Source organism: Syngnathus scovelli, chromosome 17 (assembly GCF_024217435.2).
Source record: "Syngnathus scovelli strain Florida chromosome 17, RoL_Ssco_1.2, whole genome shotgun sequence".
Classification (NCBI taxonomy): Eukaryota; Metazoa; Chordata; class Actinopteri; order Syngnathiformes; family Syngnathidae; genus Syngnathus; species Syngnathus scovelli.
Window position 1 is genome coordinate 12,387,898 of NC_090863.1, and position 13,440 is coordinate 12,401,337.

The 13,440-nt window shown below is 41.2% G+C and overlaps 2 protein-coding genes across 3 annotated transcripts; both read left to right on the top strand.

Annotated features, from left to right (window-relative positions):
- The first annotated feature begins 491 nt into the window (after positions 1 to 491).
- On the top strand, positions 492 to 8,834 carry LOC125984828 (serine/threonine-protein kinase OSR1). 2 transcript variants are annotated; one of them, XM_049747099.2, is made up of 17 exons: positions 492 to 702; positions 1,312 to 1,424; positions 2,430 to 2,538; positions 2,803 to 2,944; positions 3,191 to 3,246; positions 3,386 to 3,495; positions 3,582 to 3,683; positions 3,740 to 3,873; positions 3,966 to 4,014; positions 4,091 to 4,156; positions 4,234 to 4,356; positions 4,734 to 4,769; positions 4,945 to 5,103; positions 5,193 to 5,298; positions 5,385 to 5,453; positions 5,812 to 5,876; positions 6,026 to 8,834. In XM_049747099.2, exons 1-17 carry the CDS (start codon positions 633 to 635, stop codon positions 6,098 to 6,100), a joined length of 1,584 nt encoding a protein of 527 aa, XP_049603056.1. In that variant the 5' UTR covers positions 492 to 632; the 3' UTR covers positions 6,101 to 8,834. The 2 variants fall into 2 exon arrangements, with proteins under 2 accessions (XP_049603056.1, XP_049603057.1); XM_049747100.2 differs by lacking the exon at positions 492 to 702 and adding an exon at positions 970 to 1,087.
- A 152-nt stretch (positions 8,835 to 8,986) lies between these two features.
- Positions 8,987 to 12,956, top strand: LOC137839597 (solute carrier family 22 member 13-like). The gene is made up of 10 exons (XM_068648617.1): positions 8,987 to 10,145; positions 10,223 to 10,326; positions 10,406 to 10,560; positions 10,665 to 10,833; positions 10,900 to 11,023; positions 11,124 to 11,218; positions 11,443 to 11,657; positions 11,742 to 11,850; positions 11,987 to 12,193; positions 12,729 to 12,956. The coding sequence occupies exons 1-10, from the start codon at positions 9,774 to 9,776 to the stop codon at positions 12,796 to 12,798; spliced, it is 1,620 nt and encodes a 539-aa protein (XP_068504718.1). The 5' UTR covers positions 8,987 to 9,773; the 3' UTR covers positions 12,799 to 12,956.
- Positions 12,957 to 13,440: the final 484 nt, after the last annotated feature.

The window sequence follows — 13,440 nt, forward strand, 5'->3', positions numbered from 1 at the left end:
AAATTACTACTTTTCAGCATCTTCAATCAAGCAGTTTATAAGTGTATGCAGTATAAATGAGGATCACTGCTAGACAAATTTACCGATTAAATGTAATTCCATGCATAAATAGACGAATTATAAACGTATGTAGCTCTCTGCTTCGCTCTAGTGGTGAAAGGGTTTGGATTTAAACGCAGTGAGGGCTTCGCCGGGTTATGTCGACCACAGTAAAGGCGCTTTGAACAGAATAAAAACATCGTTAATATTTCATTTTTATCAAGGTTGCATACAAAAGTTATTTCAGGTTAGACGGGTTAGAAATGAACAAACATTGCAGCCCAAATTTACATGTGTTCGAAATAAAACAAAATTGAGTAGCGTATCGCAGTACGTGCACTGAGTCACGTGCTACCGGTGTACTACGTGTGTACACTCAAGATGGCGGCGTCTTTGTTCCTTCGTCGGTGGACTGACGTCATGCGATGCGTCAGTCGCACGTAAAGTTGTGTTGACAGCAGCGACCGCATTTGTCGCTGGAGAGCTGCAGTCGGTACCGTTTGTGCCCAATGGAGTAGGCTCAAAGCGATCATTTCAGCCAACGTATTTGTAACAAACCGGACGCATTCATTAAACGTCCTACCAACGACACTATGGCAGACGACCAGTCCACACAATCGTGGACAATCGACAAGGATGACTACGTTCTCAACGAGGTGATCGGTTAGTAGCTTAGCTTGCTACGGTTTGCCTGCTAGCCTAGCCATGCTAACTGCGACTAGCCAAGTAGTGTTGCGTGCAACACAAGGCCAGTTCGGACACGTTGTCTCATTATTCTAAGATCATAAAAAAAGCGTTGACGTCTGCTTGCGAAATGACCAACAGCAGTTTGACAAAGCGGTTTAGGACAGCTTCCAGAATTTCACGTGAAGTTAAAGGGCTTGTTCGCGTGGCCGTCGGTATGTGGTCCCGTCATAAACGAGGGGAGTGGGTGGGTGGGTGGTGCTCTGACACTTTTACCTCCAAACTGTACGGTTAAAAGTGCCGTGCCATCAAACTGAAAGATAACTACAATTCCTCGACCATCATAGAATCGAATGGAACATCTGTAAGGTTGATGCAATGCAGCTAGACACTACACCACACATACATTTAAACTATTAAAAAAAAAACCGCCCTGTAATTGCTTCACAACAGTGTCTACCTTAACCCACTGATACAATCGTTGTAAAGGCATCTTTTTCTTCTTTTTATTAGTATACGATGTGACTGAATAACACTTTTTTCTTTTCTTGAAAAGATTTGCTTCAAACAGTTTTATGATTTTCTCAGGCAGTGGAGCCACTGCAGTGGTCCAGGCAGCCACCTGCAAGCCCAGAAATGAGAAGGTGGCCATTAAACGCATCAACCTTGAAAAATGTCAAACTAGCATGGATGAACTCTTGGTAAGTAATTGTTGTAAAATGTGAGTTATTTCACATCTGCAGTGCTTATACTGTCTTCTGTTTAGTGGTAGCGTGGTGTGAAATAGTTGGGGTCCGAACGCCCTGGGAAGACTCAGAGGGTATTATTCAACACTTTTGTAATGTTTCCAAGAACAACCATGTTCTCAAACAGTATACATTAATTTGTTTGAATTTATTTTATGTGATATTGAATTGTGTTGATCATCTTTGATTGAACGGTCAGATGCTTTGCAAAGTTCTTGTTTTAGTTTCATGATTATCATGACACTTTTTTTTTTTTTTTTTTTACTGCGGTGGCATCACAAATACTCAACTCCAAATGACAACTGTTGGGAGGTTTCACTAGTTGAAGCACTAGTATTAGGTTTGCTCCATTGTGAATGAGTCAGAGTGCAAGCTGATATGAGTAAATTAAGACGGTGTCAATTATTTGCACTGTAATCTTGGTTGTTTTTCCAGGGATGGGCAACTTTACCGATTATGTTCTCAATGATTGTTAATCAAAAGAACTATACAGCTGTCATAGGAGATTTATAACTTCCTTTTTCAATTCCTTGACAGCATTCTTTTTATGTTAGAATGAATAAGTATGAAATTAAATGTTTTATACCCCGATTCAAAGATGATACGAATTGTATTTCCGAGTGCCTAATGTTTCTCTATTCGTAATTAACTTGAACCAACAAACAGAGTGGCAACTTTTAAAAAAAAAAATGAATTGGTTTTACATTTTTTGGTACGCTTGCCTGCTGGTTTTGGGCGATGGCCGCTGAGCTCGTCTTCATTTTCCCCATCGTATTGGAATTGAATCCCACCGCTGCTGATTACAATGTTAGACACGATTCACATGGCATCCCCTCGGCTACTTTAGACAGCAATATGCATTGGCTTTGGGGCTCTGACACTTCTGCATGGCTTTTACCTTTGATGGGAAAAATACTCATTGAGTAAAAGTACAATGATTTGTTTTTTGTAACTTTGCAGAAGGAAATCCAAGCAATGAGCCAGTGCCACCATCCCAACATTGTGTCCTACTACACCTCCTTTGTGGTGAAGGATGAACTATGGCTGGTCATGAAACTTCTCAGCGGTGGTGAGTACGGAACGAACTGCAGCTTAACTCAAATCCTCACGGCTTTAACAACCTTTTTTTTTTTTTGCTCTTTGGCTAAACATGTTGCTCTCTGAATACAGTCATCAGCGATGTAACAGTACAACAGATCCGCGGATTTGTCATCGATAATGGCATATATAATTGGGTGTCATCCTGTGAAGTGTAATGCCTTTTTTGTTGTGCCCGCCATTGGCATATTTAACGACAACCTCCATTTTCCTCCCTCTGTCCCCTCTCCCTCAGGCTCAGTCTTGGACATCATCAAACACATCATTTCACGAGGGGAGCACAAGTCCGGAGTGTTGGACGAGGCCTGTATCGCCACTATCTTAAAGGAAGTGTTGGAGGCGCTGGAATACCTTCATAAAAATGGACAAATTCATCGGTGAGAGATCTTGCCGGTGTCGTCACCTTCCATTTCACCCCAACGTGAAGGCTTTTCTACATATGTGACTGACTGCAGATTGAACTTGACCTCAGTTCATCAATCATTAATCTAATGAAGATGCATAATTGAGAAGGCTCGTTTCTGCCTTGTGTGATCTGATCGAAATGTTTTCAACTTCACAGCCAATATTCCTTTTTGATCCCATAATTTGTTTTGTAATATCTTTCTTTACTTCACTCACAGTGATCTAAAGGCTGGAAATATTCTTCTTGGGGACGATGGCTCGGTTCAAATTGCTGGTATGGTGTTCTCTCATTTTTCTTTTTCAGGAAGTCTTGGTTTTATATTACACGTTAATTCAAACGGGTTTTTGGCCAGAGTTTGAATGTGCCCCCCACCCCTCTCATCCTTTTTAATCTTGCATACTGTGGCCCTCAGATTTTGGTGTGAGTGCCTTTCTAGCGGCAGGCGGGGATATGACAAGGAACAAGGTTCGGAAAACGTTTGTAGGAACACCTTGCTGGATGGCCCCCGAGGTCATGGAGCAGGTGGGATCCTTGTTTCATGGATGGTGTCCTCTTCATTCTTCTTTTGTGGTCTGCTTGTTCATTACTTTCCCTGCTTGTTTGTACAGGTCCGTGGCTATGACTTTAAAGCGGACATCTGGAGTTTTGGGATCACTGCCATTGAGTTAGCCACAGGAGCTGCACCCTATCACAAATATCCACCAATGAAGGTAACCATGTTGTGTGTTGGATGTTTCGAATGTGGCTGATAGTTGCGTTTGTCTAGGTGCTGATGCTGACTCTGCAGAATGACCCACCCTGTCTGGAAACGGGTATCACAGACAAGGAGATGGTGAAGAAATATGGCAAATCCTTTAGGAAGATGATCACCTTGTGTTTGCAGAAGGACCCAGAAAAAAGGTCTGATCATGAATTTGCACCTCATCCTAGCCCTTCCTTTTTTATTAGACCACTCCGTTTATTCCCAATAATTTCTATTTGGTTCATTGTAGGCCAACCGCAGCAGAGTTGCTTAAGCACAAATTCTTCACCAAAGCTAAGGCAAGCTTCTCTGGTGTTAGAAATGCAGTCGATTGTGTTTTTATATATGTGTAATATTTGTCCTCTCACTTTATAGAATAATGACTACCTGCAGGAGAAACTGCTACATAAAGGTCCATCAATAAATGATCGCTCCAAAAAGGTTTGTCATTCTTCAACGAATTGTTTTCCCAGCAAACTGACAATTATTAACCATTTTTTATTTTTGGACTTCAAAAGGTGAGACGTGTTCCGGGATCCAGCGGTCGTCTTCACAAGACCGAGGACGGCGGTTGGGAGTGGAGTGACGACGAACTGGACGAGGAGAGCGAGGAAGGCAAAGCTGCAGTGGCAGCTCTGCGGGTGAGATGTTGCTGATAAGCATCCGTTAGAATTCATCATCATAACATTGTACGGTGTAGAGATTTTTGTACATTGGAACACAGTTTAGACCAAAGATAAATATTGCGTTAGTAACAGTACGTACATCACAACACAAGTGCTAAAATGATTGACAACAATATTCAAAATCTATACTGGTTCCCCCTGCCACATACTGGTCCACTATCTTCTCATGTCCTGGTGTGGGATTATCCTCTCCTCTTTTTTCAGATGTGATGTCGTAAAGTCTTGTTTTTGAGTGTGGGATCCTTTAAATTCTATCCATGAGTATAAAGATTTGGGTGTATCAAAGAATTGCATGGTTTTAATCTTGACAATCTGTCGTGTCCATTCTGCAGTCGCCCAGAGTGAGGGACGGCTCTCAGACTATGGAGGTGAGTGTGTTTATGGCGGACATGACCGACCAGCTGTTGCTGATTTTATTTTTTTCTGTCTTGAACTAATTGATAACGCATGAATGTCTATCTCACTTGTTTGTCGTCCTCCTCTTATTTCTCTGCTCATGTACCTGCAAGACCCTTCAACTTACTTGTGTGTCATACCGCTTAGATTTTCCCGCCAGCAGAGGGCTCCAGTTCACACCTTAAGCCGCCGACTCCTACAGTCAAAGCCAATGTTACGCCTGTGGGACAGAGTGGCGAAGACGTTCCGCTGCAGGCTTCCCCTCCTGCGCAAACAGTGAGCCCCTCACATGGAGCCTCCACTCAGGTAATAAGCCACGAGCAGTCAAAGGCCTGGATTTACAAAGCCTCAATTCACACAGCCCTTGCGTACATTACCTGCGTGCTTTTTTTCAGGATCCCATCGTACCCGATTCCAGCGTTCCCATCAGCCTCGTCCTGAGGCTGAGGAATCCAAAGAAGGAACTCAATGACATCAGATTTGAGTTCATGTCTGGTAGAGGTATGATGATGATCATCATCTAACCTCATGTGCAAAAACAATGATTTTGCTTGTGCTATCTGCTAATGCTTCTCTTATGTCATCAGACTCTGCTGATGGAGTGTCTCAGGAGTTGGTTTCAGCCGGTCTGGTTGATGGGAGAGATTTAGTCATTGGTAAGCACTAACTAAGTAGTCCACTCTCTGTTGCTTAAGCTGCAGTAGACATGGCCAACTCATCCAGTGCAATTCCAGCTCAATGTCCCCGATCGCATTTCTTTGTCGTGGATGATGATGATGAAAAAAAACATGATGAATAGCTATGCATGTTTTGGTGGCACAGTTAGACCACTTACATCTGAGGCTGAACACCGGTTGATTGGAAGTACTAGTCGTAAATATAACCGGACCAAATAACGATACAATTAAAACAAATTGACACTTGCGCGTAGCTCCTAGTCTTCAAGAAATTAAACGCAGACAAGTGTCATCATCATAACATCACTGCTGATTGCCTTTTTCATCTTCATTGCAGTTGCTGCCAATCTGCAAAAGATTGTGGATGATCCTCAGAATCACAAAAATGTCACCTTTAAGCTGGTAAATTCCAATATTGATGTGTCACTGCATTGCAATCAACAATTGTTTACATTTGTGTACTGTCCATAGTTGCACAATATACGAGAGATATCCATGTAACGTTCGATAGCACAACATATCCATTGAAGATTCATTGTTTTGTTCCCCAGGCGTCTGGTGTGGAGGAGTCTGAAATTCCCGATGACGTCAAACTCATCGGCTTTGCGCAGCTCAGCATTAGCTAAGTCAAAAGGCGTGCAGCAAAAGACAGCAACTACTGGTGATGCACTGCTGCATGCTAGTAAATTCTAAGACGCCACTGCTGCCAAAGAGAGGACGGACGGCGAGACGTGAAGCTGGCTCAAAGTGTGACACTGCGGCAGGATGCACGAGGACCACATGGCGAGGAGGTTCAGTGCATCACAGGAACACACTTGAAACGTTTACAGTGCGCTTATTCGTGGGAGAGGACATGCAATCAATTATTATTCCTGCCCCCCCCCCCTCCTTCCCCCTTTCATTCATAAGCACAACCCAAACCATCTCGTCATTAATGCAAACGATGCCTTTCTCTTTATATTTACGTACCTTTTTTTTTTTTTCTTTTCAATTACATAAACTGTGCCACAAAACTCACACGAGTGAAATGTCACCTTATGCTACACTGAATTTGACCAGTGAAATTAAGCCTTAGTTAACTATATATGTCCTCTTTACCATAGCTCAATCAATAGTGATTATTGGCTGATTTCCTTCCTCAGAAATGATACAATAGAGACGTCAACATTGCTTTGATAGGCAAAATATCTCCCCTTCTAGTTGAAACACAACCAAAGACATAATCAGGCGTCGACTGCACCAAACGACTCATTCAAATGGACGTAGTTAAATCATCCCTTCAGCTAGCAGCTTTCTACGTCACAATTTCACTTACTACAACTTTGGAGTTTTCATCACATATTCAAAAAAAGGAAATATCACTCGCCTGATATTCTTATCCTATGCAATATTTGTTTTCACTTGATGTGATGCTGTTTGCTGTCTTTGGCTGAATGAATTGTTTTGCTGTACCTCAATAGTTCAGGCGGCAAGGCTTGGCCCTCAAATCCACCGATTTCCATAAGTATCCCAGCAAAGTGAATTTCTAACACACCAACACGGGTCATTTGCTTTCTTTTTCCTCAACTTTTTTCCAAGTGTTAATGTTGCATTCTCATTTCATTGAGTCTACCAGTTTTTGTTGAGTCCAGGCTGGTTTGGCTTGCAAAGACTGCTAGGTTTTCAAATTCCTAGGTGTGGAACCGGAGGAAAGGGCCACTTCACCCAAATAGCACTCGCCAATGGTGGGATGTAGCCATGCAAAGAAATAAATCAACAGTGGCTCGCCATTCATTCATTTAATAGGTATGGGTTTCCAGAATCATTCATCTATGGCAACCCCACTCGATTTGAGGTGGAAAATATGCACTACATATTACAAATAATAGCCAATGTTATAGAGATTGCTTTGGAAATCAAATTTTGACTGATGGTAGCAAGTGCAGGTTGTAGCCCAGCTCTCACCGAAAGTCTGTTGGGGTAAACACCAAATCCATGGACTGAATCCCTCTTAAGGAGATATTATAACATTATGTTGAATGTGTTTTAATTTTGAGGACAAAAGCTTTTAGCACAAAGAGCGCCACCCCACACTTATTTGCATGCCAACATCTATGCCAGCTCAGTAAAACACACAGTTCCATGACAGAATTGCTATGAAATGTATTTAAAATGACATGATCTCTTTGGGTGGCGTGACCCTTCCCAGAAAAGTAGAGGCAGGCGCTTGTCAAGTTTAGTGTGTTTGGCCGTATTTTTGCGTCTTTGCTGTCCAAAACCAAAACTCCTCTGGCCGGCCGGCCGCTTGTCACTCACTCCCATTGTAGCCTCTCTGCTTTGTTCGTACCACAGGAAAGGAAAGGAAAGGAAAGGAAAGGAAAGGAAAGGAAAGGAAAGGAAAGGAAAGGAAAGGAAAGGAAAGGGCTGCCTTCAAGCTGCTTCTTCAGGTACCGGAGTAACGAATGATTTACAAGTACGTATGTTGCGACTCCAAGCACTGTCCCATACGTTTGTGTACCTAGCCACCCCACCCCATCTGTAGCAATGTCGATGCATTTCACTTAAACAGGACAAACCGTACGTATCATATGGCTTGTAAATGTTGATTCTGGAAAAGAGAGAGTACACCTGATGACTCATCTTGAGCCAAAAGGAGGTAAATTAAATGTTTGCATTTCTGCCTTTGTCACTTGCGTCACTAATCGTGCACAAATTGGTGTAATTGGCACCTTATTGATATGTTAGCATGTCTATTGTGCTGTTCTTATATGCACATGTCTTTTTTTCCCACAAACCCATTAGAGTTTGATACGTTTTCATATGACAGGATACATTTGTACGTGTATGTTTGAGCTGGTGTGTGTGTGTGTGTGTGTGTGTGTGTTACCATCTAAATGCCCTGAATTATCTTTATTTTTTTTACCGTAAAGGAAAAGCATTATTATTGTCTCATCACATGAACTAAATCATTAGTATTATTTGAATCAAATCATGGCAAACTAATGTATTATTTAACATTTTTTTTAAATCTTGCTGGCGTCAGGCTGAAACCTCATCATTACAATTCGGACAATTTAATATTTTTTCTTAATTGTATACTATTGGTCAGTACATACGTGCGGGTGTTGAAAATGGCTTGTTCTCATGATCGAAAGTTAACGTTTGAACAAACGTGCCCTTTTTGAAAAGTGACAATTTCTGTGGTACAAGATTTTGGCCCAACGCCAGCCATATACTTGTCCACTTGTACACATATATACTTTGTCAAATGCTAATTTGAACTGGAACATTTATTTCACGACCAATCCATTGATGGAAAATGTCACCACGAGCAGAATGATTTTTGGTTGATGAATAAAGTTACAGTGGGGTTAAAAAAAATGTTTCCAAAAGTTATTTACAGTTAAGCAGGCCTACCACCCAAAGATTGCTGGGATAGGCTTCAGCACACCCGCGTGACAAACGAATGAATATTTGCTCATGCAGAATAATTTGTTCAAATTTGTGCGTGTTTATGTAACAAACTGACACCAAACAGCAGTTCCGAGGAGCCGTTCATCTCGGAGGAGTGTTTGTTTGCTCGTCTGTGTTTTTTCTCTGACGCTCCAAAACGCACACTTGCAACAACAGTGAATCCAAGACATGCTGCTTGTATTTTTAGAAATCAAGTTGAGATGCGTTAATGTTTCCAGGATTTATAGTGGATGTTTAGCCATGAAACTGGCAGGACACGTTTTGGTGGCATGATTCATAAATGGCAACGGGTAAGCCGAGTAATCAAACTGTTGTCGGATATAAATAAATCATGTACGCGGATATTGGGTATTGAGCTATTTGCTGTTTTATAATCTCAGGTGACTCCAATTGAAATTGCCAGTACTAAATGTAATAACGATATTTGAAAGTTCTTTAAAAGGTTTTTCGTCGATTTGTCTCCACAGAAAAACACTCACCATGAAAACAGAAAGTGACTCCAGGCAGACTCAAGCCAACATAACAAAATCAACCAAACTTTCGTTGTTTTTTAGCTTGACATTTATACTGTTGGATTTGGTCCACAATTTGGGAAGCGCGCTATCCGCGCCTCACGGCAAAAGCCGTAGCCAATCACCTGTTATCCAATTTACGTTTTCTTTATCCGCATTTTTAAATTCAGCAGTGTAATGACAATTATACTTTCGCAGGCAAGCATTGATGTGTTTTTCTTATTTGAAGCCACAAATGTGTACAGTGGTGTTGATCAAACATTAACTCATTGAGTGTTAAATATTGAGTCGCCTGAACCTTAACACAGCCACTTTGTCTCACGCGTCCCAAAAAATGGCCTTTGAAGAGATTCTGCAAACCATTGGAGAATTTGGAATTTTTCAGAAGAGTATTCTTTTAGCACTAACCTCCCCAAATTCTTTACTGCCTATATGTTTTTCGAGTTTTCTTTTCATCCAGCCGGATCCGGTTCGGTATTGTAACACTGACTGGATTCGCAAGGTAGATGCTAACCTGACCTTGGAAGAGCAGCTGAACTTGACCGTTCCTCGGGAGCACAATGCTTCTTTTAGCAGGTGTCGCATGTTTGCTCCAGTGGACTGGGACATCGAAACCATCAAGCGGCGTGGACTCAACGAGACCACGGTGTGCCAGAACGGTTGGGTGTACTCGGACACCGCGTACGAAGCCACGATAATCACGGATGTAAGTGATTCGAACGACAAAGTCATTCATTCGCGTGTTATGGAGTCGCGCTAATTGTGTGACTTTTTGCCTTACAGTTTGATCTCGTGTGTGACAGGTCCTACATGGCTTCTGCCGTGCAGCCAATCTTCATGGCCGGTATACTCTTTGGTTCAATTATCTTTGGGCCTATATTTGAACCGTAAGTACTCGGACTCACTTGCAATTTGGATTGAGCAATCTAAAGAGTTGATAAGCCTCGATGTGATTGTCAATTTTAGATTTGGTCGTCTGAGAGCCACGCAGCTACCAGCAGTGGTCCTGTTCATATGCGTCACTGTGTCTGCTGTATCTCCAAATTTCTATGTTTACATTGTTGCGCAGTTCCTGGTTGGATTTGGTCTTGCGGGCTTTCGAATTAACTCCACTGTATTAGGTATGGCTATTCTTTTGTTTTTTTTTCAAATCAAATCATGTGCCCTTGAAATAAACATGCTTTTCTCTTCCCTCTATAATCAGTGTGTTAAAATGTATTTGTAGCTACAGAGTGGTTAGGGATGACCAAAAGATCCTACGCCTCCTGTTTGAGCCAAATGTTTGCCGCTCTGGGACAATGTGCCCTGGCCGGACTGGTTTATAAAATTCGCAAATGGAGAATAATACATTATGGACTGGCAGTCATCTATGGCTTTGTTGCCATCTACGTTTGGTACGTCAATGTGTATAATTCAGCCTTTTGGCAGCCATTTTACTGCAATATTTGACATGATTGAAGGTGGATTCCGGAATCTGTCAGATGGCTGCTGAGTCGAGGAAGAATGGAGGAAGCAAAGAGGTTGGTCAGGAAAGTTGCAGCAATAAATAAAAAGGAAATCTCTGAGGATATGCTCAACTGCATGGTAAGTTTGGATTGAAACGACATGAGCGCAAAAGTTTGACATTTAAGCCAAAGTTGAATGATTCCTTCCTTCCTTTCTTTCCCCCATTACACATTTACAGGGACAAGAGAAAGATGAAACACAAACTGGAGTGATCAAGATCATATTTACCACGACGATTTTACTCAAATATTTGTTTATTGTTTGTTTTGCATGGTAGGTGAGACACAATTTTAAAAATATATATTTTTTCCCCTCATCTGTCTACATACGTATTTAACCTACTACATATATGATGTATGGACCACAAAGGTATATATTGCTAAATTTCGGCAATATAAATTCAAACAAAATTATAAACAACCCACATAACACAACTGCGCGTTTACATTAATGCAAAGTATTCCTTCCTCCTGTAATCTTTGATTTCCCCCATTTAGGTTTTCAGTCAATCTCGGCTACTTCTGCCTTATCCTCAATGTGGGCAAGTTTGGTTTGGACATCTTCCTGGTTCAGTTCATCTTTGGCGTTTCGGAAATTCCCGTCCACCTCCTCTGCATTTTGGTCTTGGAATTGCTGGGCAGAAAGATCTCGTTTATTTTAACCCTTTTGACCGGCGGCTTGATTTGCTTCTTGACCCTGGCTTTCTCGCCAGGTAATTTGCCATTCCCTCCCACCAATCTTCTTTTGTCTTCACACACACGCAGCAGTTTTCAATGTACATCAACTCTCTTTGCAGGCGACGCCATTGTTATTACGGCTCTTGTGACCACAGGGAAGTTCTTTTTGAATGGGGCTACATCAGTATGTATGGTCTACTCCCAAGAGCTCTTTCCCACTTCAGTCAGGTAAGCACATTTTCTTTCTATGTCACTTTACACTTACTAGTGTTAATGTTTCAATACAATTCAGTGCACTGCCTCTGTTGTCTATTCAAATGTTAAAAGTTGGAAAATAGAATGACAGCTCAGTTGTCCTCCTCAGGCAAACAGCTTTCGGCATCGGAGCCATCGCCATGAGAGTGGCCGGACTGCTCGCTCCGCTGCTCAACATGTTGGCCGTATACCACGTGTCCATACCGATCATCATTTTCAGCAGCCTCACAGTGTCCAGTGCAGCGCTAGCTTTCCTTCTTCCTGAAACCAGAAGAAAAGAACTGCCTGAGTCTACCAGTGAGGTCCAGGACAATAGGTAAACCGGCGAATGCACCTCTTTCATGTCTTGCCTGATTTGAGATGTTCTGTCGATCATTGTTAGCCCGTGGACCTTCTTTCATGTTAAACTGTCGGTAGACAAACGTGCCAGTCTGAGCTCATCTCTAGTAAAACAATGACTGTTCGTTTATCAATTTGGATTTCATGAGTAGACGGAACAATAACAACATTGTTCTTCCGTTATGTTTTGAATGAGTAAATTCGCAGTTAGTAAAAACTACGAACAAAACAGATGCTGCACATGATGTGAGATGAGTTTGTGTTCAGTACTTGAATTCACAATACAAAAAAAAAAGAGCTTCTAGATTTCGTGCATTGGCCTTCAATGCTCTTATCAAGGTCTTTCTTCAGATGAAAAATGGGACCCAGGTTATATTTACAGAATAATAAAGTACCCATACTAGTATATTTAAAAACTTTAAATGAATTGTTAGGCTTTAAAACTGTTTTAATTTCTTTTGACAATAACAACCCAATGATTGTTTTGTTTTCTTTCTATGTTGTCTTCACAGAAAATGTACAAAGAAGACAGGAAGTGACTTAAGTCTGACTCTACAAAAGAGAAAAGCTACCAAACTTTAATGTATGCTTTCTTGTCTGTCTACAAGGTAACAAAATAATAAGCACATGACTACATGATTTGATTTGGATAATCCTGTACTCTGACTAAATAAATTGACCGAGAGACACCTCATGTAAATAATGTAATCAAAATTATTAATAAAGAGGAGTATAGTGTGTCTATTGGTAAGATGAAATACCTAAACATTTACTGAATGTTTTGTAAGATCATGATTATCGCATGACATTTGGGCGAGGGATTTTTTTCTTCAGGGGGGATGACGAGATGACGATTAAAAAAAAAAAAAAATCCAACCATATTAGTTTCCTTGGAAATGAGAAATTTGTGTCGCTAATTAGTTTGACTGACTTTAATATGCAAACATATTAAGAATATTTTTCCTTCAGTGACTCATCTCTTTCCACTGTACAATATGTAGTACGCACCTACGTCGAAGCAAACCTATATGACAGAATAAAGGTGACATAGTAAATGAACCAAACATAGAAGGAGCATTACAACTGCATACATCATGGAATCAGGCCTATATGACAAAAGGACGGGAAACTGCATAGCAACGACACAGAAGGCAAACAAGACACTTTGGAATTTCAAAATGCTCAATGAGCGTGACTGACAAAAAGAGCAACAACAGAAACAAT

What these genes read in the sequence shown, in the direction of transcription:
- LOC125984828 (XM_049747099.2), top strand. Translation starts at nt 633, where the DNA reads ATGGCAGACGACCAGTCCACACAATCGTGGACAATCGACAAGGATGAC. An exon ending in CAGAAGGACCCAGAAAAAAG is followed by an intron (nt 3,874 to 3,965) that starts GTCTGATCATGA and finishes GGTTCATTGTAG; the next exon opens with GCCAACCGCAGCAGAGTTGC. An exon ending in TGGGAGAGATTTAGTCATTG is followed by an intron (nt 5,454 to 5,811) that starts GTAAGCACTAAC and finishes TCTTCATTGCAG; the next exon opens with TTGCTGCCAATCTGCAAAAG.
- LOC137839597 (XM_068648617.1), top strand. Translation starts at nt 9,774, where the DNA reads ATGGCCTTTGAAGAGATTCTGCAAACCATTGGAGAATTTGGAATTTTT. An exon ending in TTTGTTGCCATCTACGTTTG is followed by an intron (nt 10,834 to 10,899) that starts GTACGTCAATGT and finishes ACATGATTGAAG; the next exon opens with GTGGATTCCGGAATCTGTCA. An exon ending in TTTATTGTTTGTTTTGCATG is followed by an intron (nt 11,219 to 11,442) that starts GTAGGTGAGACA and finishes TCCCCCATTTAG; the next exon opens with GTTTTCAGTCAATCTCGGCT.